The following is a 24,728-nucleotide window of genomic DNA, read 5'->3' as shown; positions in this document are numbered from 1 at the left end:
AGGGCAATTCCCACATCTCTCTCTCACTAGTTAGCTAAGCTAGTCACTTAGCTCTCTAAACTTCTCAGATTTCTCCACCTGTAAGAGGAAGAGGGAGTGCACCTACCTGGGGTTGCCTTGAGGAGGAAGGACTCCGCTTGTGACCCCATAGCACAATGTATGCTGCGATGGTAGCGATTATTATGGAAGACTTTGTCAAAGAAATTCCGTTATAATGGATGGTAGAAACTGCTTTACAACACTTTTTACAAAGCATGACAGTTTCTGCATGTGTTCACAAAAGGTCTGCACTAAGATTGCCCTTGCCTTTGCCGCCGCAGCTTCTACCATTGGGACTAATTCCCCCATGCACTCCTTGATTTATTAGCACCAGCCTTCCTTTGACTTTTGAGGTGTTTGGAACAGACTTCTGTGAATATCGAGAGTTCTCTCATGGAGGTTAGCTCCAATATTCCTTCTTTTTCCCCTTTAAAAAATATTTCAAATAATACAGGGAAGTGCAGAGTCCAATAAACACACAGATTTAATAATTTTTAACATTTTACCACATTTACTTGATAGCAAAACATTATTCCTATACATACATTTTTTATTTGTATTGTTTATTTTTCCCATTTTATTTGAAAGGCAGAGAGACAGAGGCAGAGATCTTCCATCCATTGGGTCACTCCTCAAATGACTGCAACAGCCAGGACTGGTCCAGCTCAAAGTCAGGAGCACAGAAATAAATCCAGGTCTCACACGACTGGCATGGATCCAAGGACTTGAGCCATCACCTGCTGTCTTCTACGATGCACATTAGCCAGAAATCGGATTGGAAGTACAGGACCTGGAACTTGAACTAGGCACTGTAATATGGAATGTGGGCAACCCTAGTGGTGACTTAACTGCTGCACCAACCAAACAATGGTGTCTACTTTATTTCTGAAATCAGGGGTGGACATATTAATATCACATCACATGTGGTTCATGGCAGATTATGAGGGAAGAAAGGAATATTATTATATAAGGGTTATAAATCAATGAAAGATAACATTTATAAATATACTTAACAATATGGCACTCAGTTTTATTATGTATATATTTATTATACATATCAACATCCATATATGAGAGAAAATGTGCTATATCTGTGTCTTTCTTATTTCACTCAGAATAATGATCTTTAATTCCATCCATTTTGTTGCAAATGTCAGGGACTTCATTCTTTTTTATGCCTAGGCAATATTCCATTATGTATATATGTCACATTTTCTTTATTCATTCATTGATTCATTGACATCTTGGTATTCCACATTTTCACCACTGTAAATTGGACTGCTACAGATAAGGGAGTGCAGGTATTTCTTTCATATACTGGTTTCATTTCTTTAGAATCTATTCCCAGAAGTGGGGGAGCTGGGTCAAGTGGTAGGTATACTTTTAGTTTTTTGATTAATCTCCATACTGTTTTCTATAATGATGTACTAATTTGCATTCCCACTAACAGTGTACAATGGTTCCCTTTTTTCTGCAACCTCACCAACATTTGTTATTTTCTTTTGATAATAGCCATTCTAACTGGAACGTGACAGTAACCTCATTGGGGCTTTGATTTGCATTTCTCTGATACTGATACTAGGACACTGAGGAAGTTTTTCATGTTTGTTAACCATTTGTATTTCTTCTTTTCAAAAATGTTGATGTAGCATTCTTCAGTGATCTTCAGCAATGATGCTTCTTCTAGAAGAGGCCGAGTCTTCTGGTGTTGCAAATCTTTGCTTACTCTTTTGTATTGCTACCAGATTAAATGTCTTCCAGGGTAGGGGCCACGTCTTCATGCCCTTACACTGTGAATAACTCATATAAAACGCATAGTAGCTATTTGCTTGCTTCCCCATCCATAATTTGAATCCCATATTGTTAGTACCTTTCAGTGCCTGAAACAGTATTTGGCACAAAGTAGATACAGAATGAATGGCAGGCTCTCAAAACTTTCTTGAATATAATCCTGACAGGATCTCAAGAAAATGTTTGCAATTTGTAGTTTCAGGTGTCAACGACTGGATTAAGATACATCCAGAGAGATGGCAAGGCATTATTTCTGGGTGTGTCTGTGAAAGTGGCAGTGGGGTCAGAGGTAAGGAAGATTCAGATTATTCAATGTGAGCTGACACGTTCTGGTTGGTTGAAGGCATGAATAGAACAAAGGGGGCAGAGAAAAGGTGGGTTCTCTCTTGTGACATTGGGATACCCATCTTCTGCCCATGGACATTGGAACTCCAGGTTCTCTGGCCCTAGGACTTCAGAACTCAGATTAGGACCCTGATGGATTCACAGGCTTATGGCCTCAGGCTGAGAGTCACACCATACACTTCCCTGATTCTGAGGCTTTTGGACTTGGACTGAGACACACTAATAGTTTCCCAGCTTGCAAATGGTCTGTTGTGGAACTTCTCAGACTCCATTACTGTGTAAGCCAATTCTAACAAATCCCCTTTGTTTATCTTGTCTTATTGGTTTGTTTCTCTGGAACCCTTGACTAACACACTGTAGGCTTGTCAACAGAATATTTTGTCTTCTCTGGTCTGATTTTAGTTTTAAAATCAATTTTAGTATTGTCTGTCCACATTATTGCTTTTTAACACTCTTCTATTTTCATTAATGGTTTTCATCATCAGCCTTCCTGAGCTTTACTCCATGACTTCGATATGGGATATGGGTGTCCCAAGTGCAGTGGATTAAGCTGCCATGCCACAATGCTTTCCCCCAAAGATTTAAGTTTGATTTCATTTCAGGTTTTGCAGTTTCTTAGCTTTTGTAGGTTGCCAATATTACACTGAATGTAATCTGCCTCACTTTTTGATTTAAAGGTGAAGATGTGCTCATAAAAAATTCTTTGGGACATACTCTAAAATAATGATTTATAAAATCTATAATTTCTCCCTTTGAATGAATCTTCTAAAAGTCAAGGATATCTTGAAATCACTAACTGTTCTGTAACTGTATGCAATTTACTATTTTAAGTGGCTTTTAAAAATCATCTGATATAAAATAAAAACCATAGTTTTTAAACTTTTATAGGGTCAGAGAGTCCTCTGAGAATAGGATCAAAGCAATCTTAGACCCTAATATCCCAGAAGAATAAATCCACACACAATACTTCACATATATTTCAGAAGTTTCACAGATCTCATGAAGCCCATCTATATACATGTCTTAGATAGCTGATGTCTTAGACCTGTGGTCTCCAGGTTTAAAATGGTAGAAATTGTAGTGCTGTTTCCTCACATCAAAAAGGAAGAGTAGAATAAATAATCTCTGAGGTTTTTGCAGCTGGGAGTAACATACATGGAGAACAAAGTCTGTAATAAACCAACCAAGTTGTCTATGGCCATACCATCCTGAATGTGTCTGATCTCATCAGATAAACCAGCCAAGTGTGCTTATATAGAGAATGGGGTGGGTGGCTTACCAGAAAACATGAAACAATTTACAGTTATTAAATGTGAATAACTACATTAATAAAATTGTATACATTTTATGTCTCTGTGGAAGGATTGAAAATTTCCTTCAATAATTTTATTCTTTATAAAACACATAAATAAATAAAAACAATTCAACTATTAAAAGTATTTCCACATGCAAGAAGGTATTGCTAGCATCACTCTAAATTACTGGAAGCATTAACTTTGTGTTCCTTCATCTCCAAACACTAGTGGTAAAGTGAAAACTAAAATTAAGTTGGATTATGACATCATTTCCAGGGATAGACATATAAAGTCATTTCCAAACCAGAAACGCTGAGACCCCAGAGAAATGACAGAAGAGGAGTCTGCTACTGAGTTCTGCACTCAGGCCCATCTTTCTCTGAGGAGGTGTGCCAGGGAGCCGGCTGAGGATCTACATTCTCTGTTCCCACAGTTTGTTCCTCTGAGAAAGAAAATAAAAATCAAAATTAATGCTATTAAAAATATTCAAAAACCACACACATTTGGAAAGAGGAAGGTGTTAAGGAACAGGAAAGATGTAAGGAATGAAAAACAACAGCATAGTTGCATTACATTTGGTCATTAAAAAGGTATATGTATGTCACCTCATCAGAGCTCGAGAACTTTAATCCCCTGTTTGAATTGTTAGAAAAACCGTATTATACATTAACAGTATAAGCAGTACAGTTTTATTTGGGATTCATCTATTTGAGAGTCAAAATGAATCAAACATGAACTTATTTCAGTTTTTCAAAACTGTTTTCAGTTGATCTTCTGTCTAGCTGATCTGTCCATTGAAGAAAATGGGATGCTGAAGTCCCTTATTACTATTGTGCTGGAGTCTATGTCTCCCTTTAGATCAATTCACATTTGTTTTAAATAGCCAAGTACCCTGTAATGGGTGCATATATGTTTATTACAGCCACATCTCCTTCTTTAATTGATCCCTTAAACCTTATATAGTACCCTTCTTTATCTCTTTTAAGCTTTTTTGTTAAAGTCTATTTTGTCTGCTATTAGGATGGTTACACATGCTGTTTTTTGCTTTCGGTTAGCCTGGAATATCTTTTTCCATTTTCACTTTCAGTCTGCGTGTATCTTTGTTCCCTGGCCCTTGCTTAAACTCTTTCTAAGGCTTCCTCTAACGCTTTTTCAAAAGTCCCATATGTTGACTCTTGTCTCTGGTCTCACTGACTTCACCCACACAAGCCTGTTATCAGTGTGCTCAGGAAATACCACATCTCTCTCCATTCTTCCCCTGGCCATGGTTCCTCCTACTTGGAGGCTGAAGTGTTCCATCTGTCCAAAGTACTTTTCCTTCCCCCTCTTCAGTAAGCTAACACACATAACCCTTATAGATTTTAGGGAAGACTTCCTTAAAATTCCTAAAGCAAATACCTATTTTAAGCCTCATAATCTTCCTTTCATTGTTTACTTGCACTGCTGCAATTTTGCTTATTGTTTCATTTTTACTACAGATGTTTCTTTACTAACAATGGGGTTTCACCTCCAAATTCCAATGAGTCTACCTTAAGTTGAAGATCTCTTAAATTGAAAGTGTATTTAATATACCTAACTCACCCCTACTGAACAAGGCCTATTTTACAATAGTGTTGAATATCTCATGTGTCATGCTGAATACTATACTGAAAGTGATTATCAGAATGGCTATCATAGTATGCTTTCACATCATTAACTGGGGACTATCTACACTTGATTATTATCCAGACACTTTTTTAGATGGTAAGCTCTAGGAAGGCAAGGACCATGTCTGCTTCTGCTTATCAATACACCATCAGGGTCTAATATCTACACATCATAGGGGTTCAAACAGTTTTACTGACTGAATGAATGAAGTAAATGATGCAACTCTATGATCTGGCTTGTACAAAATGAATATGTTATCAGAAATACTAGCCTATTGAATTAGTAAGAATTTTTTTTTTAGCCAAAGTTGTTTTGTTTATAGGGTAGTATCTTTATTCCTTAAAAAGACTGCTATCTTTGGGGAAAGCTAAGAGTTTAAAGGGCAGAATGAAGACTTCACGTGGGATAAAGAGTGATCAGACCCTCAGTTCTATGCCTTTGAGAAATGGACTTTCTTAAAAATGCTGAGTAAGCAAACCTGTATCCTTGGCTTGCTCAGCTAAAGCATTTCTTGTCTACATTTGCCTTTTGGGACCACATATGAAAGGTAAATTCCAATCCTCATCCCCTGATTTCCGAGTATTACCTACCTGGGCAAAGGCCTAAACCCGAGTTATCAAAATAGCGAGCTGGATGAGGTGATGGTAAAGACTTTGATCTGTTATCAAAAAACCAAGATTTTGGTGACTCTTTTGGCACAGGATCTTGTAAATTCCGCTCCTTGCATTGAGAAGGTATATTTGGTCTCCTTTTACAGTCTGTTGCAATCACTTTTGGAGACTTCAGAGAATTTTCACAAGTCACATCTTTATGAGTCTCTCTCTTAAACGTTCTTTCCTTCCAAATTTTGACCTCATTGTTAAGATGATGATTGTTGCTTAAATGTAAGGGGGGAAAAAAAGAGGAGATCATAAGACTGTTAAATTCTTGAAATGTATTCACATTCAAACCCCAAGGAAAAAAAATTGTGGTTTTAATAGATACATAAGATCATTTTTACTACTTTATCACATTGACGCTTAATTTCAACCTAATGCTTCCTGTTTGGACTATTCTATAGTTTGGGAAATGCAATGGGCCTATAAAAAGCAAATAATAGGGGTAAAATTTTATGATCACGCACGGAGTCTTGAAAACAAAGTTCAAGGTAGGACATCTGAATTTGTAGTACCATGCAGAGTGGTTTATCTGTTGATACTTTATTGTAATAATTTGATACATTGGTCTTCTGGAGAAATGATCTGTTATTTTAAGAGAAATATCACACTGCTTTTCTAGGTTAAGTCGTTATAGTCTCACTGCTTCAAGGAAACACCACAAGCATTTATCTATTTCCTCCAGAGAGAAATCTGGGAAGCACCCTACAGGCCTGCTTTGTTTTCATCTCTTCCAAGTGTGCTAAAACCATCTCACACCTCTCTCTCAAATTCATTTCCTTACTGGTACCACTTAAGTTTGTGTTAAAATTATCGTTTGCCTAGACTACCACAGATTCCCAAACTGGATTCTCCTACAATACTGTAGCAGTAAAGACATCATATGGCCTAATGAGGCCCCAGTATAAAACCCTCAAGTAGAGGTAATCCTCCCATTACATTTAGGATATCACCCAGATTCCTCAGAATGCCCACAGAGCCTGTGTAATCTGGAGCCAGTTATCCCTGGTATCCCACCTTGTACCTTGGTTTCACTGCCTACACACTGGCCACAGTGAATGCCTTTCAGGCCCACCAGCTGGCTATTTTTGCTGACTCAAAGCCTGTGCATAGCTACGTCCCCATGGCCCAGAAGCCTTCCCTCTTTTTTTCCATCCACTTTTCTATTCATTTGTCAGCTCTAGTCTTAGCTAGCAGTTTCCTGATCACCATCCCTCTACCTCCAACACCTAGATAAGGTTAGAGCCCTTTTTCATAACTGAGTCTTTTCAGAATGTCCTCTTAGGGTATTGTTTTTGTCTTGTTTTACTCCAATTTTATTTGTTTTTATTTTTTATTTACTATAAAAAAGTAGTTATTTCTACAATTACTTAACACCTATTTTCTTTTCACTACATTAGCAGAATTCTTGGCACAAAGATTTTAATCATCCGTGATGGTAGAAACTACATAAATCTGTAGGATTGGTTTGTAATTCAAAAACAGGCTACAACAATGGGCTTCATGGGATCTCTGAGTATACCTCATTGACCTGTGTTTCTGGACTTGCAATGTATTTCAGCTGCCACTCAAAGGTCTTTGTTTACTTTCTTTTTTTGGCTGAGTTAAAAATATATCAGTTGGTAGAAAACAAACATTTGGAATGGTGCTATCCTATTTTTATTTCTTTTCAAAAAGACATTTGCAAAAATATGTGCATGTATCCAACCCACCACATACAGACATAAGCATAATAAATGAGCAGATCTTTACCTTAATAATTCATTCTTTTGCTTTATTAGCTGTTCATTTTGCTGCTTTAACTTAGAAATTTCCTTTTCGAGCCTTATATATTCACTTTTCAAAATAAGCGCTTTTGTGCTTTGTACAATGCCGCTGCCACCCCCACAGGTTAAGGGTTTATTTGAAGGCTGGGAATCAATATGTTCTGAAATCACTGTGGGAGGCAAATACACGCATGCGGGGGTAATTCAATTAGCTCCAAAGTTCAAAATAATGGAAACACCACTAAGTACAATAAGCACTATAACTCAGAAGACCTCAACCACCATTTTCCTGGAAGTCATCTTTGATTTCTGTCTTCTGCCTCATTTCCCCTGCCTATTCAATCATCAGTTCCAAATGTCTCCCACATATCTGGCTCACCAATATCTTTCAGCTTGACGACAACCTTTCCCTGTTAGAGCTGTCTTTTGTTGATCTAAGTTCCACACAGTGTTCACCTGGCGCTCACGATGACACAGAGATCATGTGTCAACCCCCTTTCATTCAGCCTAAGTACTGAACACATACTTGTTACACTAGATCTTAGCCAGAAGGCCAAGAAGCAATGCACACATACTTGTTAACTAAATATACCTTACAATATACTAAAGCATATACCAATGTACACATATCCACACACTCTCTCTCTCTCTATATATATATATATTAAAGCAACATAAAAGACTGCGTTTTGCAAAACGCAGGCAAAGTTGCATAAAACTGTCAGATGCTTATAAAGTAAAATCATCTATTGGATCACCAACAGTTCACAAAACAGGGATAGGGCATTTGTGGGGGAGAGATTCTCAATGTCCATTTTATTTAGAATTCAGGTGTAATTATTCATGTGCCTTAAGTTACCCAGAAATCAAGAGTAGCACCCTGACTCTTCTGTTACAAAGAATCCTTGCTTGTATTTTCATCCCTTTAAGTTTTTCAGCTAGGAGCTGTGATTATCCTGCTGTAAGACACTTGCAAAGTTCAAGCTACAATAGGTCCTAGGCAACATCTTTAACATTATGTCTAACATTTTATAAATGAATGGGACAACAATACACATAACATCATCTTATGTATTACTTAGCATTTAGAATTTTCAAACTAAGTGCTTTCACAAATTTGCTCTGATCCTTAACAACAAGTATATATATATGAGAAGGTCAGGTGCTGTACCTTTGATCTCATGTAAGTGAGGACAGTCAGTCTAGAAAAGTGTCCATTTTAGTTCAGTGGTTATTTTATTATAAAGTTGCCCCAAGTACGGGTCAGCATTCACTTATTTTTACTGTGTACCAATCATCATTTATTAGTTGCATATGGTTTTGCATCTATTAACACATGTTTGATTTTTATTGGGAAGGGCACTTCTATCATAACAGTTAAGTCATTCTTTTATAGTGAACATTGTAATACGGAAACAGCTGATGATACAAAAGTAAAATTCATATCATTCAAGAATCTACAATGGATTACAGATAACTGAGATTATAGTACACTACAAAAAGATATTACAAAATATAATCACGATTAATTCATTCTAAAACAGATCGGTGGTTAACTTAGATTTAGTCTTGAGTATCACATGTGTAATATAGGCTGAGCATCCCTTATATGCAAATTCGAAATCTAAAGTCTGGAATTTTTGAGCAGCAACATAGTGCTCAAAAAGTTTAGGATTTTGGAGCACTTTAAATTGGGGATGTTCAACAGGTGAAACCTATGCGAATATTCCAAAATCCAAAATATTTGGAAATCTGATCCAACTCATACTCAATCAGTAGTGGTCTTCAATGTCTGTGTGTTAAGAAGAAAAATGGAAAGGATCTGAAAATATGCATTTTCTACTTACTTGAGGTATCTTGGTCATGTTGATTTCTTCTTAGATTTTCTCTCAATACCCTTATAACTTCTTTTTGATATTCTACAGTGGCTTTTGTAGACTTAATTCTAGCAAGAACAATAATTAAAATATGTAAAAGTCCAGAAACTAATGTATTATTTTTAAAAATTTTATTTTTCATTTTATTTGAAAGGCAAAAAGAGAGAAACACAGAGATACAGAGATCTTCCATCTGTTGGTTCACTCCCCAAATGCCCACAACAGCCAGGCCAAACCCAGGAGCCAGGAGTCCAGAACTCAATCTAGGCTGGTGTGGGTGACAGCAACACAAGTATTCAAGCTGTTATCTGCTGTTTCCTGGAGTGTGCATCAACAGGAAGCTTTCTGATTGACATCTGGGTGTTCCAAGTGGCAACTTAATGCTGTGCCAAATGCCTGCTCCCCAGCAACTACTTTTATATGGAAGAATAAATAGGACTACTGTTAAGAATTCCTTAACATACTACATACAGACTGATGCAACCTCCATAAACCACAGTCGACGAGCCCTCAAAATATTTCTCTGGTCTCATACCCTTGCTGGCTATAACGCCATCAAATGGAAATATTCTGTTTGGTTGCAGGGACATTCCAATTTTATTAAGGCTGAGAATCATGTTCTCCTAAAATTTCTGGAAGTCTAAGAGCTACTAATTAGGTACTCAATAAAAGTTACAGGCTTCTAGAAACATAGTGAAGACAGAATTATCAGACCATGAAAGAGGAAAGTGGTTTCATTTCCACATTGTCATGAAATTAAATCCTGACTGTAACTCTGGTCTAAGATGAGAGTCAAGGGTCAAATTCTGATCACTGTTATCCAGTAGAAAGAGACATTTTATGAATTGTTGGTTTAGGTACTAATGAGCAATGAGAAGCTGTTAAACATTTTTTGCCTTTTTTCAATATTATGAATGTTTCTGCTGACTCTGTTAGCAAAACTGCTTTTTATAGACAAGGACCCAATGGATATAAGTTCTACTGAAACCAGTAGGCCTTAGCAATGGAAGGCTAGTTGACTGGCATGAAGATTCACGGAGTCCTACATTTCTGGCAGAATTAGAGTTTGTCATTAAATAGTCATTTAAGATTTATAGCAAGAATGAAGAGTTAGGAGATGGAAGACATTTTAACAAATCCTCTAAAATAAATTTCTGCTTTTACTGATTATGGACCATTTTAATTTTTTTGTATATGACTGAGAAAAAAGCAAAGATATTGTTTGTCAGAACTGTATTTTTTAGAATTTTACATATGTAATGTGGTGTATTTTTTAAAGCAAAAACAATATTTTCATGAATTGTATAGAAAGTTAACTAATTCAAAGAAACTTAGTTTAGAAAGGAAAGTTCAACTATTAAATTCATATGCAATTAAAAGACATACTCTTTTGGGGCCAGCACTGTGGTGCAGTGGGTTAAAGCCCTGGCCTGAAGCACCGGCAACCCCATATGGGCGCCGGTTCTAGTCCCCGCTGCTCCTCTTTTGATCCAGCTCTCTGCTGTGGACTTGGATAGCAGCAGAAGATTGCCCAACTCCTTGGGCCCCTGCACGTGCGTGGGGGACATGGAGTAAGTTCCTGGCTCCTGGTTTTGAATCAGCGCAGCTCTAGCCATTGTGGCCATCTAGGGAGTGAATCAGTAGATGGAAGACCTCTCTCTCTGTCTCTACCTCTCTCTGTAACTCTGTCTTTCAAATAAATTAAATAAATCTTAAAAAAAAACATACTCTTTTTCAAATTCCTTGGCATTTTTCACATTCTCTAGGTCTATTTTCACCAGCTTTGTTTTGAGATCTTCAATTTCTTCTTTATAAGGTTTAGCTCCTAAAGCAACTTTATCCTAAATTTTTCAAAAAAAAAAGGAAAAATTACTGGAGCAGTTTCAATTTCTCCAATTATAAAGAACAGTTACCTTCTTTACCTTTGATAAGAATATTTAAAAATGTAAACAACTCTAAATACTAAATATTTGAAAAACAGAAAGGTATAATAACAATTAGATATTTGATATGAAGTACATCTGAAGTACATTTAAGCTAATACGTAATTGGAGACATGATTTTTACTTCTTAAAACCATTTTTTTCCAATTAAAAAAGTAATATATTTATGAAATGAAACAAAAAAAAGTTGAACATAGTAACATGGTGGAAAAAGGAAAATCAGGAAAACAAAACAAGAATATGTTGCAGCCTCAATGTAAACATAAAGCTAGAATTGAATTTGAACTACAAAGCATTATTGAAAACATTGAAAATATTTTTTACTGAAAGATACAACCCATTGATAAAAATATGTCTATTGTGCATTCTCTTGAGTGGAAAGTAGATCTAATGGCATGCAAATTGAAAAACATTTAAACTACTATTCTTTTTTTTTAATATAAACTTTTTTTAAATTTTTTATTTGATAGGCAGAGTTAATACAGTGAGAGAGAGAGACAGAAGGAAAGGTCCTCCCTCTGTTGGTTCACCCCCCCAAAACGGTTGCCACGGATGGTGCACTGTGCCGACCCGAAGCCAGTAGCCAGGTGCCTCTCCTGGTCTCCCATGCGGGAGACTCCCTTCCTGAGCCACAGCAGAGAGCTGGGCTGGAAGAGGAGCAACCAGGACCAGAACCTGGCACCCATACGGGATGCCGGCGCCGCAGGCAGAGGATTAACCAAGTGAGCCACGGCGCCGGCCCCTAAACTACTATTCTTTCCAAACAAAACAGGTCAGATTTAGCCCAGAAAACATCAAGAGGCACCAGGTAATGGAGACCATAGATAGAAAAAGAAAACAATAAAATGCACTTAATCTAACAGTGTTATATATTTAAGCAAGAAGCACTTTTTTTTAAATTAAAGAAATGGGCATTTTAAACTATAAAGAACATTTTTGTCTTGAAAAAGTACTTTTCTAGCATGATAAAAATAATATTTTGCATGAAAATATAGTCCAAGCAATTCATTTCTAAATCACTTTTTTATATTTAGGCTTGATTTTTGAACTTCAGACACAGATAGGTAATAAAAGGGAAAAACAGAGTACCGAATTATGTTTATTCTTAGCAGGTTTTTTTTTTTTCTTTTTTTAAAAAATACTTTTATTTATAAAATGAGTTTAAGTTACCTGAAGTATTTGAACCATTTCTTTTGTTTTTTCAAGGCATTTATTTGATTCATTAACTTTGGCTTGAAGTTTTGCTATTATTTCATTCGTCATGTCAAGTTCTTTCTGCATCTTTACAATTTTGCCTTCCTTATGTATAGCACTTTCTTTAGCTTCACGTAGTGAAGTTTCTAGCTCTTGAATTCTCTATAAAAAAAAAGCACATATTCATTAGGTCAACCATGAGGAAAAAAGTACAGTACAGAAATCTGAGACAGATTATCTTATTTAGTTAATCTTTCACAGGTTACATTAAAAATTGATAGAAAAGAATTCAATCTATAGATATGTTATTTCTTTCACTTAGACTATGGTAATTTTTGGATTAAAATTTACAAAATAAATAAATTTTTCTGCATAGGTGGAAAGAGCAGGGGTTACCTTATCTACTGGTCAGCACAATGCTGAGCATACTGAACAGGTGCTTACATTTTAAATTAATTCTACTTAAAGAAAAGCATACTTGTTAACTGAAGTAATGCATGTGACATATCTTTTCCTTCAGTGTTATTAATTGGCTTTGAAATTAAAAAATATAAATAAGTGGAAAAAATTCAAAAGCATACAATGAAGAGTAAGTATCCTAATCTCAAACCTAAGTTGACTGTGAAGCAGTGACTACATTACTTTTTCAAGTGTATTCTTTCAGAAATTTCTATTTGTATCTAAGCATACCTCTTCATAGTTTATAAAAACAGTAACAGTATCATACACAGTTCTTTTTGTTAAAGACAACTGGACAGTATTTTTCCCACACCTATCCATTATCAACACATTCAGACTTTCACATTTTTTGTTTTCATAGGTACATGGCATCTCATTTCATGAGGTAGCACAAATTATTTAACCAGTCATTTATAAATGAACATTGGGGCCATTTCCACTCCTTTTTTCCCCCCAAAATAAGTTAACTTAGGATAAACTGAAATATCTGAATGTTCTCATGTGTATAAGATCATACATATACATACACTTCAAAGTTTTATGTGAAGTCTGTTTTGTTAAAAATAATTTATTTGAAAGGCAATGAGAGAGAGAGAGAGAGAGAGAGAGAGAGAGAGACAGACTACTCATCTGTTAGTTTACTCCACAAATGGTGCTAACAGCTGGGGCTGAGACAGGGTGAAGCCAGGATCTGGGAGCTCAATCCAGGTCTCCCATGTTGGTAGCAGGGACCCAATTACTCGAGCCATCACCTGCTGTCATCCGGTGTGTGTACTAGCAGGAAGCAGGCATGGGGAACAGAGCTGGGACTTGAACTCAGGCACTCTGATATCTGTGGGCATCCCATGCTGTGTGCTAACCGCTATGCCAAATGCCCACCCCAAAATCTGGTTTGTGTGTGTGTTTGTGTTTCTCATTTAGAATTTACGTTTAACAGCTGAGATATATCCCATATGGACACGATTCATTTCCTAGCTGCCCCATTTTTGATGCAGCTCCCTGTTGATGGACTGTGAAAAGCAGTGGAAGGTAGCCCAAGTACTTGGGTCCTGCCACCTATCTGGGAGACCTGGAAGAAGGTCCTGGTTCTGGCTGGGGCAATCACAGCCATCTGGGGAGTGAACAAGTGGATGGAAGATCTTTGTTGGTCTCACATCTCTCCCTCTCTCTCTGTAAGTCTGACTTTCAAATCAATCAATCAATCAATCGATAAAGAATTACTTTTCTCAAGATGGCTAGACTGTTTCAAATACTGCATTAAGTAAACCATTTTGCCCCACTGATTGGATGTTACTATTTTCTTATATTAAATTCTCATACTTCAGCAGCTGATCTTCTGAACCCTGTATTCTGTTTCACTGCTGTACTTGTTTATTTCCACATGATTATCTGATTATTCGGATTGATGCACATATTTTATTATGTTAGGACTTTCTTGGGTCTCTGAAGATGGAATTTCATCTGCTGCTCTAAATTATTGATTTCACAGATGGGTTTCATCTTTTCTCTCTTTTACCTCTACCAGCTGACTACGTTCTGTAATGATCAGAAAATCAAAACAGAACAAAGCTGTATACTGGTGATCTTCTAGTTTCCACTGGTGGTTAATTATTCATCCAATGGCTGATGTTTCATTATATTTATATTGGTAAAAATTATAAATTTCAACTTACTCTTGGGTTCCCCACTAAGTCCTTTTGTGTGCTAATAAAATAAAGCAGCATATTCACTCATGTTACAGATTCCCATGTAAGGGCAGTTAATAAAGCAATGGGTTATTAAATACATTCAATACTACAATTTTGCTCTGAACTCTGTGAGGAAGCTGTAAATCAGAAAACACCTTACAAGAAATTATATACCTCTGTGCTTAGTCGTGTAGCTCTTGATGTAACATGAGGATTCTTATAGTCTTGTGTAATAGGGTTAACATGGGTGTCAGATGCCAAGGTGACCTTCAAAGTCTGGTAGTCTTTAAACAGTTTTTTATTTTTCTCCTTTATTGATTTCAGGTCATGTTCCCACTGTTTAGATACGGTAGCACTTCTTTCTTCAAACTCTGTTGATTCATTTATTACAGCCTATTGAACAGTAAAACATAATTATATAAAAAGGTAAGAATAATTGTAAGACAATGTGTATGCTGAAATTTGTTAGTTAGAACATCCTAGTACAGCACTTTAAAATAATGTGAACACTGGGGTTCCAAGATGGTGGAATTGGAACAGGGCAGTCTGATTTATGCTGGGCGAGACTGGTGTTGGAAGAGTGGAGAGGGTGCACCCTCAGGGTCAAGCTACAAGGGAGCTGCAGTGGGAGATCCTGCGAAGGCTGTGGAAATGGCCTGGACCTGTGCAGGGGGAGCAGATACACAGCTTGGATCCTCTGCCGATACAGTGGGAGGGAGAGCTTAGTGAATTGCACCTTTTAGAGTCATAGCCAGATCCCCAAGACAGCAGGGCAACCACTCATCCAGAGATGGGGGAAAAATAAAGAAGCATGTCTCATTCCCTCCCCTGCCCTCCCTGCTACAACAGAGACCTGCAGCCAGCAGTGGGAGGGCTAATGCCATTTTTGGACACAGGCAGGGAGTGGCTGCCCCTAGCTCCTGTGCATGCATTCAGCAATTGTTTGGTTCACCCTCCACCCAAACGGTAACCACAGCAGTTCAGGAAATACTGAAGGAGACTGCCTCCACTGCACCAGTTGTACCCACCGGCAATGGGAGGGGAGGAGGAGCCATCCCCATGGAAGGGAAGTGCCACCTGTGGGACATCCCTACATGCCCAGCACAATTGGAAAGCAAGCGGGTCTGCAGTGGGTGGGTATTTTGCATGCCTGCAAACCACAGATATAACCAGAGAGAAAAAGCCGTGTTCCCCACTGACATCGAACCTGGTTCAGAGGACCGGACTCGATCCAGCAGGCTGAAACACACACAGACAACTGCTCTGGGAACACCTTAGTTTCCTTGTAGACAGGACAATTTAGTGGGGTAGAGTGGTCCCGCTGGCACTCCTCGACCCTGAGAGCCCTGGAGCTGAGACTGAGAAAACACTGTGACTGCATGAGAGGAGGCAGGGTGTGGCTGGGTTCTAGGCAACCACAGAGAGCTTCCTCACACTCTCAGAGCTCCTTGGTTACCTGCACCAGCTCATAGCAGAAGGAACTGTGCTCCCAGGAAGGACTCCACAGATCATATGTGTGGTTTGTACAACGGTGTGGATGAGTGTTAAGCACACTGGGGACTAACACCTGGACATCCTCAGCTTGGAGGAGAAGGGTTGGTCGCACCAACAGAGGTGACAATTCCTTTCCATCCAGTTAATCAGAGGAGAGATACCACACCCAACTAGGGTGTTACCCTGGATACTTGTGCCATCCTGGTACTGAAAAGAGCTCCCTGGTCATATCTACCACACACCTCTTGGTATTCACTGGTACTATAGATGTATCACTAAGCAACAAGAGCACAGTTGAAAGATAAAAGCCATCAGACAAAAAATTTTTTACCAATGCCTAAAAATAAATGTAGAAATTCCAGAATAAAGAATAAGTAAGACATGATGAGTCCCCCAAAGGAACACTACAACATTTCAATATTAGAATGTGAAGATGAAGATTGAGGAAATGCTGGAAATGGAATTAAAAAAAATAATCATCAGATTACTCAAAGGCATCCAACCAGAAGCAAATCCACAAACTAAAGAAAACTATATATGGATAACAATTTTTCCCATGAACTTGAGATCTTAAAGAGAAATCAAAATTAAATATTAGAAATGAAGAATTCAATAGATCAAATAAAAAATACAGCAGAAAGCCTTAACAACAGAGTGGGTGAGGCAGAAGAAAGAATATTGGAGCTAGAAGTTAAATCTATGGAAATTTTACAGTCAGACCAAAAACAAGAAGAAATTAGGAGACTAAACAACAGTGTTGGAGATATGTGGGATACTATCAAACAACCCACCATCTGGGTCTTAGGAGTGCCTGAAGGTGTGGAAAGACAGAAGGGCTAGTGGGCATGCTAAGTGAAATAATTACAGAAAACTTCCCTAACTTGGAGAAAGAAAGGAATGTCCAAGTACAGGAAGAACACAGAACCTCTAACAGATATGAACAGAAAAGAACTTCACCATAACACACTGTAATCAGACTTTCCATAGGAAAGCATAAAGAAAGGATTTTAAAATGTGCATGAAAGAAAGCCAGATTACCTTCTCAGTCACCTTAGACTCACAGGTGATTTCTCATCTGAAACCCTACAGGCTAGAAGACTATGGCAAGATATAGTCCAATCTTAAGAGAAAGGAAAACTGTCAACGCAGAATACTTTACCCCACAAAGCTCTCATTTATAAATGAAGGTGAAATAAAGACCTTCTGTAACAAGGAGAAATCAAAAAGGTTTGTCACCACTTGTCCAGCCTTACAAAAGATGCTTACAGATGTGCAATACGCAGAAACACAGAAAGAAAGCCATCATCATGAAAGAATGTGAAGACAGAAAACCTCCCAGTGAAAATACAAAACAAATCCAAAGCAAATGATAGGAACGTTCACGAAAATATGGCAGGGCCAAGTGGTTACTTATCAATAGTTACCTTGAATGTAAATGGCCTCAACTTTCCAGTTAAAAGATACAGACTGGCTGAATGGATTAAAAAACAAGATCCATCTATTTGCTTCCTACAAGAAACACAACACACCAACAAAGGTACATGTAGACTGAAAGTGAAAGGATGGAAAAATACTCCATGTTAATAGAAAGAAAAAAATGGCAGGTGTAGCCATCCTAATACCAGACAAAATAGACTTTAACACAAAATTGTTAAAAGAGACAAAGAAGGACACTACATAATGATCAAGGGATCGATACAACAGGAAGACGTGACAATAATAAATGTATATGCACTAAACTACAGGGCACCTGGCTAACTAAAAGAACTATTAACAGATTTAAACGGAGACACAGACTGACTCCAATACAATAGTAATGGGGGACTTCAACACCCCACTTTCATCACTGGATAGATCAATCAAACAGAAAATCAACAAAGAAACAACAGAGCTAATTGACACTATGGACCAAATGGACCTAACTGATATCCATACAACTTTGCACCCCCAGTGGCAGAATAACCTTTTTTCTCAGCAGTGCATGGAAGTTTCTCTAGGATAGACCATATAGTAGGCCATAAAAGAAGCCTCAGCAAGTTTGAAAAAAATCAAAATCATACGATGCACCTTCTCTGATCACAATGGATTGAAGCTCAAAACCAACAACTCAAAAATCTCAAGAACATATGCAAAAACATGGAGACTGAACAATATGCTCCTAAATGAAGTGAGTCACAAAAGAAATCAAAACAGAAATAAAAAAATTTTGGGAAACAAATGAAGGTAACAATATCTCATATCAAAACTTATGGGATACAGCAAAAACAGTGTTAAGAGGGAAATTTATAGCAATTAGTGCCTCCATCTAGAAACTGGAAAATCACCAAATAAGTGAGCTGTCAATACATCTCAAGGACCTAGAAAAACAACAAGAAACCAAACCCCAAATTAGTAGGAAGATAGAAATAATTAAAATTAAGGAAGAAATAAACAAAATTGAAACAAACAAACAAAAAAAACAACACAAAAGATCAATGAAGTGACAGGCTGGTTTTTTGGAAAAAAAAAAAAAAAAGATAAATAAACAGAGAACTAATCCCAGTTCTTCTCAAGCTATTCAAAACAATTGAAAAGGAGGGAATCCTCTCACACTCCTTCTATGAAGCCTGCATCTCCATAATTCCTGATCTAGAGAAAGATGACAGAGAAAGAGAACTACAGACCAAATTCCCTGATGAACATAGCTGCAAAAATCCTCAACAAAATACTAGCCAGTTGAAATCCAACAACACATCAGAAAGATCACTTAGCTGTACCAAGTGGGATTTCTCCCTGGCATGCAGGGATGGTTCAACATCCTAAAATCAATAAATGTGATAAATCACATCAACAAACTGAAGACCAAAAACCGTATGATTATCTCAATAGATACAGAGAAAGCATCTGACAAAATTCAACACCTTCATGATGAAAACCTTAAGCGAACTTGGTATAGAATGAACATTCCTCAACATAATCAAAGCAATTTATATAACAAACCCACAGCCAGCATCCTACTGAATGGGGAAAAATTGGAGGCATTTCCATTAGGATGTGGAACCAGACAAGGATGCCCACTTTCACCACTGCTCTTTAATGTAGTTCTGGAAGTTCTAGCCAGAGCCATCAGGCAAGAAAAAGAAATTTAAGGGATACAAATAAGGAAGGAAGAATTCAAACTATCCCTATTTGCTGATGACATGATTCTATATATAGGGAATCAAAAGACTCCACAAAGAGACTACTGGAATTCAATACTTTACTTCATTGGGAAAGTGGCAGGAAATCAAATCAACACACAAAAATCAGCAGCCTTTGTATACACAGATAAACCATAGCTGAGATATACATTTTAAGATCAATCCCATTCACAACAGCTCCAAAAATAATTAAATAACTTGGAATAAACTTAACCAAGGATGTCAAAGATCTCTATGATAAAAATGACAAAACATTAAAGAAAAAAATAGAAACATAAAAAAGTGGAAAATCTTCCATATTCATCTTCAACATCTTCAAAATGTTCATGTTATTGAAATCAAGTTATAGATCCAATCAAAATACCAACAACATTCTTCTCAGATACAGAATAAATGATGTTAAATTTCACATGGAAACACAAGAGACCCCATGTAGCTAAAGCAATCTTAAAACAATAAAAATAAAGTTGGAGGAATCACATTACCAGACCTCAAGACATACCACAGAGCAGTTATAATCAAAACAGCCTGGTACTGGCACAAAAACAAATGTGTAGACCAATGATAATAGAAATAGAAACTCCATAATAGAAACTCCAGAAATTAATCCACACATATACAACCAATTTACTGTTGACAAAGGAGCAAAAATAAACCCCTGGAGTCAAGGCAGTCTCTTCAACAAATGGTGTTGGGAATACTGGATCTCCACATGTAGAAGCATGAAACAAGACCCCTACTTTACACATGACACAAAAATCCACTCCAAATGGATTGTAGACCTGAATCTATGACATGATACCATCAAATTACTAGAGAACACTGGGGAAACCCTATAAAACACTGGCATAGGGAAAGACTTCTTGGAAAAGACTCCAGAAGCAAGGCAATCAAAGCCAAAATTAACAAGTGAGATTATTACATCAAACTGAGAAGCTTCTGGACTGTAAAATAAACACTTAGCAAAGTGAAGAGCAACCAACAGAATAGAAGAAAATATTTGCAAACTATGAAACTGACCAAGGATTAATAGCCAGAATCTAAAAAGAGCTCAAGAAACTCAATAACCACAAAACAATCTAGTCAAGAAACGGGCAAAGGATCTGAACAGACATTTTTCAAGAGAAGAAATTCAAATGGCCAATAGACACATGAAAAAATGTTCATGCTCCCTAGCCATCAGGGAAATGCAAATCAAAAGCATAATGAGGTTTCACCTCACCCCTGTTAGAATTGCTCTCACAGAGAAATCAACAAGCAACAAATGCTGGTAAGGATGTGGGGAGAAAGGTATCTTAATCCACTTTGCTGGGAATGTAAACTGGTACATCCAATGTGGAAGACAGTATGGAGATATCTTAGAAAGCTGAATACAGACCTACCATATGACCTAGCCATCGCACACCTGGGAATTTATCCAAAGGAAATGAAATCAGCATATGAAAGAGTGATCTGTACCTCCACGTTGATCCCAGATTAATTTATAACAGCTAACATATGGAATCAACTCAGATGTCCATCAACTGAAGACTGGATAAAGAAATTATGGCATGTATACACTATGGAACACTACAAAGCAGTTAAAAAAAAAAACTGAGATCCTTTCATTTTTTTTTTTTTTGACAGGCAGAGTGGATAGTGAGAGAGAGAGACAGAGAGAAAGGTCTTCCTTTTTGCCGTTGGTTCACCCTCCAATGGCCGCTGTGGGCGGCGCATCATGCTGATCTGAAGCCAGGAGCCAGGTGCTTCTCCTGGTCTCCCATGTGGGTGCAGGGCCCAAGGACTTGGGCCATCCTCCACTGCCTTCCTGGGCCATAGCAGAGAGCTGGCCTGGAAGAGGGGCAACCGGGATAGAATCTGGTGCCCCAACCAGGACTAGAACCCGGTGTGCCGGCGCTGCAAGGCGGAGGATTAGCCTGTTAAGCCACGGCGCCGGCCATAATTTTTTTTTTTTTTTTGACAGAGTGGATAGTGAGAGAGAGAGACAGAGAGAAAGGTCTTGAGATCCTTTCATTTGTAAGAAAATGAATGCAACTGGAAACCATTACACTTAGTGAAACAAGACAGTCACCATAAGACAAATATCATATGGTCTCTCTGATCTGTAGTAACTAAATGAGTATCTAAAATGTAATCTATAGGAGCAAAACTAACACTTTGAGATGTGATGATTTTGAACAGCCCTTGTCTTGGCTGTTAAACAGTTTTTTTTTGGTTTGTTTGATTTTATTTTTTCCTTCATTTTATCCAGTGAACTCTCTACTTAGTGTAAGGTCAATTTGATGAATATAAAAATTAACTGAAAAACTGATCTCTGTAAAACAAGAATGGGAAAAGAAGAGGGAGGACAAAGAAAGGTGGGAGGGAGGCAGGCAGGGGGGAAGAATCACCATGTTCCCAAATCTGTATATATTAAGTGCATGAAGTTATATTCCTTAAACAAAAACAAAAACAAAACAAAAACAAAAAAAAGAATGTGAACTTTTTTTTTTTTTTTTTGGTGGTTTGCACTGTTTCTGAAATTTGAGATGCTGGATGTCAATGATCACAAGAATAAGGACTGGCAAGGATTTACACTGATCTGCAGGATAATCTCAATTGATAAGATTAATACTAGCATATGGAGAACTGAAGAACTGTCCAGGTTCAAATCATTATATACTTCATGGCTGACAACGAAACACTGCATCTAACAGCAGAGCATAGTTAGTAAACTCAACAATTATCTATTCCTGCTTCATTCCAAACTTCAGTGTTTAAGGGAAAACAGCAGCTCACTGACTTTTAGTAGTTAATCTGGTGATCTGTATTTCTGTGCAGGGAATAACAGTCAATGAACACTTTTTTTACTTCCTAATTCTGGTGGGATGTACCTAATGCTCACCACAAGTGTCTTACTTGTCTCATCCGTAATATCTTTGTGACTTGACAGCTGCCTGAGGATACCTGGGGAAAGGGCTCAGTTCATATAAAACAATGAGAAGGAGCAGGGAAAGAGAGTAAGAGGATTCAGTGGAAACTGCGTATTACACACCAATATGGTTAAATTGATAAACTTAATTATCTTAAGGGAGCACAATACACTAAAGAATAGGTTTTACAAAAATCAGCTTTTTCTACAGAGCATATTTAAACAAATTAAATACCCTTAAATTAAGTCATGCTAAGCCCTCTGAAGAATGAGACAGAAAAATTAAAGCAAACAACAGAAAGAATGAGGCACAATAAAAATCAATACTTACAATTATTTTATTATTATAGAAGTTATTTACTTGACAAATGCTATCATTTTCTTTCTGGATGCCATTTTTAAGCTTTTCTTCATCAAAGTGAGTATTTAACCACTCTTCTAAAAACTGAGTCATTGCTTTCCTATTACTTAATATTTGTTGAAATTCAGCCTTTATGCTAGGGAAGTCATTTTCTGAAAAATCTTTGAGAATTTCCTGTGTGAAAAATAAACATCAAATCGCCTAAAAATTAAGGAAATTTCTATCCAAGTATCATACAAATATCAGAAAAGGGGAAAATATCTATTGGATTCTTAGTATTCTGATTTCACAGTAGACTAAGAAATACAATTCTAATTTAATACTTCATTCTAACTATTATCACAATAACATTTTAGCAGTATATGTAATAGGAGTACATTTATAAATTCTGTTAGAGTTAAACCTTGTCAAAATGAAAAATATGTGACTTACTATCACAATCAATAAAGGCTTCTGGAGGAACGTTTTCTGCCACATATAGAAGGCCTTACATCTATCTATGTTAGGAATTGGATGCCAGCCTTATGTTGCTGGCTGAGAGCAAGACATTCTATGTGGAGTTGGTAGAATAAAAAGGTTTCTGACTCCCAGTCACAGATGGACAAAGTTTTAGGAGGCATCTACAAATTTATTCTGGGGTTCCAAGAACTCCCACTTGCTAATGTTAAATCTGTTTTCCTGTGTTTGTGGAGGTCTGAAGAGCTGGTAATCTATTACTTGGCAGTCTTTATATCTGGCCAGTTGTCACTCTGTCATCTAGTTTTCATTTCTAGTCAATGACAATGGCTTTAAGTACATGGAAACATTTCTTTCTATGTGACATAAAAGCTTAAAATTTGATTAGATTTCTTTAAAATAAATTATACCTCAATATGTAGATCCAGATTCTGGTTCAATTTGAGGATCCTTACGTCTTTGGATGGGACATCATAATCTTGTTGAAGATGCTGTATTTTAATTAGCAACTCATTGTGCTTTTCCATTTCATCAATAAAAGCCATTTCAAATCTATTGGTGGATTCATGTTGTTCTTCTTTTATCTTTGCAACATGGCTTAACACATACTTGCAAAAAATAAATTAAGCAAATTAGAAGATGAAAGTTTCATCACAATTACAGGATGTTTTAGCCAGGTGGAGATCATGAAGTAAGACAAGGTCTTTCATTTTTCAGTATCCTCCATCAAGTGGGGAAGACTTTCCCCTCTTAGCATCTTGAGAGAATAAATTCCAGATCTCAACTTCTATATTTCTGATTTTCTGCTGGGTGTTTCTGCAGTTGAAAATTCAGTGCCTCCCCCTTTTCCTACCAACTTCCCTTTTACTAGTGTTCTTTTTTTATTGTTGTTAACTATACCGCTGATCACAGAGGTTTCCTACGTAGATACCAGGGATTCATTTTCAACATCTTTTGCTGACCATGACTTGGTAACTGATAAAAAAGGGTTACATGCTTCAAGATTTCCTAGCCAAACATATTTAGGTGTTCAAGGTGACAATAATTTCAACGTCACGTGTTCATGGATCTCATGAATAGTTTCTGGGTATCTGACTGCCACAATGTACGAAAGAATCGTCAGGACTTGAGGGGCTATCTGTCTAGGTGAGGCAGGAATCTGTTTCTTATTTCTTCAACTTCCACCATCCCTTAACCTCTTATAATCTGGTCTCTCCCATAACCTCTTATCTAAAATTGTTCTGGCAATGGTCACCAATGAGCCTGTTTATCACCAGATGGAGGGGCTATCTTCAGTCCATTATCTAAGATTTCTGAAACATCTGCCACTCCTGGCCACTTCTTCTTTGACATACTCTACTCTATGGAGAGCACTTGTGTGGTTCCCTCATCTCTTTGCATTTTGTAACCTTGAACTCAAGTGTTGTTTCCTTTCTGCTCTGCCTCTTGGACATTAATCTTGGTCTGAAATTCTCTTCTTACCCCAAGGCTCTTATGCTTCTGTTATGTATGTCACTAATATGTGTTCTATTATCTGTCATCTGCATGCTGATAAATCCCAGATCTTAGCCTTGACTTTTCTTCTGCCAAATGTGACTCACATCTAAATGCCTCATTTTGTTTTCTT

At 37.2% G+C, this 24,728-nt stretch overlaps 1 protein-coding gene across 2 annotated transcripts in view; it reads right to left on the bottom strand.

Moving 5' to 3' along the window:
- Positions 1-520: 520 nt before the first annotated feature.
- Positions 521-24,728, bottom strand: part of CENPE (centromere protein E) — an 85,732-nt gene continuing 61,524 nt past the window's right edge. For both annotated transcript variants that reach the window (XM_062199797.1, XM_062199798.1), the window contains 9 exons: positions 23,512-23,709; positions 22,616-22,819; positions 14,875-15,093; positions 12,530-12,715; positions 11,145-11,257; positions 9,387-9,484; positions 7,526-7,709; positions 5,708-5,994; positions 521-3,912 (listed from right to left, as the gene is read on the bottom strand). In XM_062199797.1, coding sequence (XP_062055781.1) covers positions 3,818-3,912; positions 5,708-5,994; positions 7,526-7,709; positions 9,387-9,484; positions 11,145-11,257; positions 12,530-12,715; positions 14,875-15,093; positions 22,616-22,819; positions 23,512-23,709 — 1,584 coding nt within the window. In that variant the 3' untranslated portion in view covers positions 521-3,817. The remainder of the gene's footprint in view (positions 3,913-5,707; positions 5,995-7,525; positions 7,710-9,386; positions 9,485-11,144; positions 11,258-12,529; positions 12,716-14,874; positions 15,094-22,615; positions 22,820-23,511; positions 23,710-24,728) is intronic.

Source organism: Lepus europaeus, chromosome 8, assembly GCF_033115175.1.
Source record: "Lepus europaeus isolate LE1 chromosome 8, mLepTim1.pri, whole genome shotgun sequence".
NCBI classification, from domain to species: domain Eukaryota; kingdom Metazoa; phylum Chordata; class Mammalia; order Lagomorpha; family Leporidae; genus Lepus; species Lepus europaeus.
The sequence above is the reverse complement of the archived record's forward strand: the minus strand, read 5'-3'. Positions and strand labels throughout refer to the sequence as shown.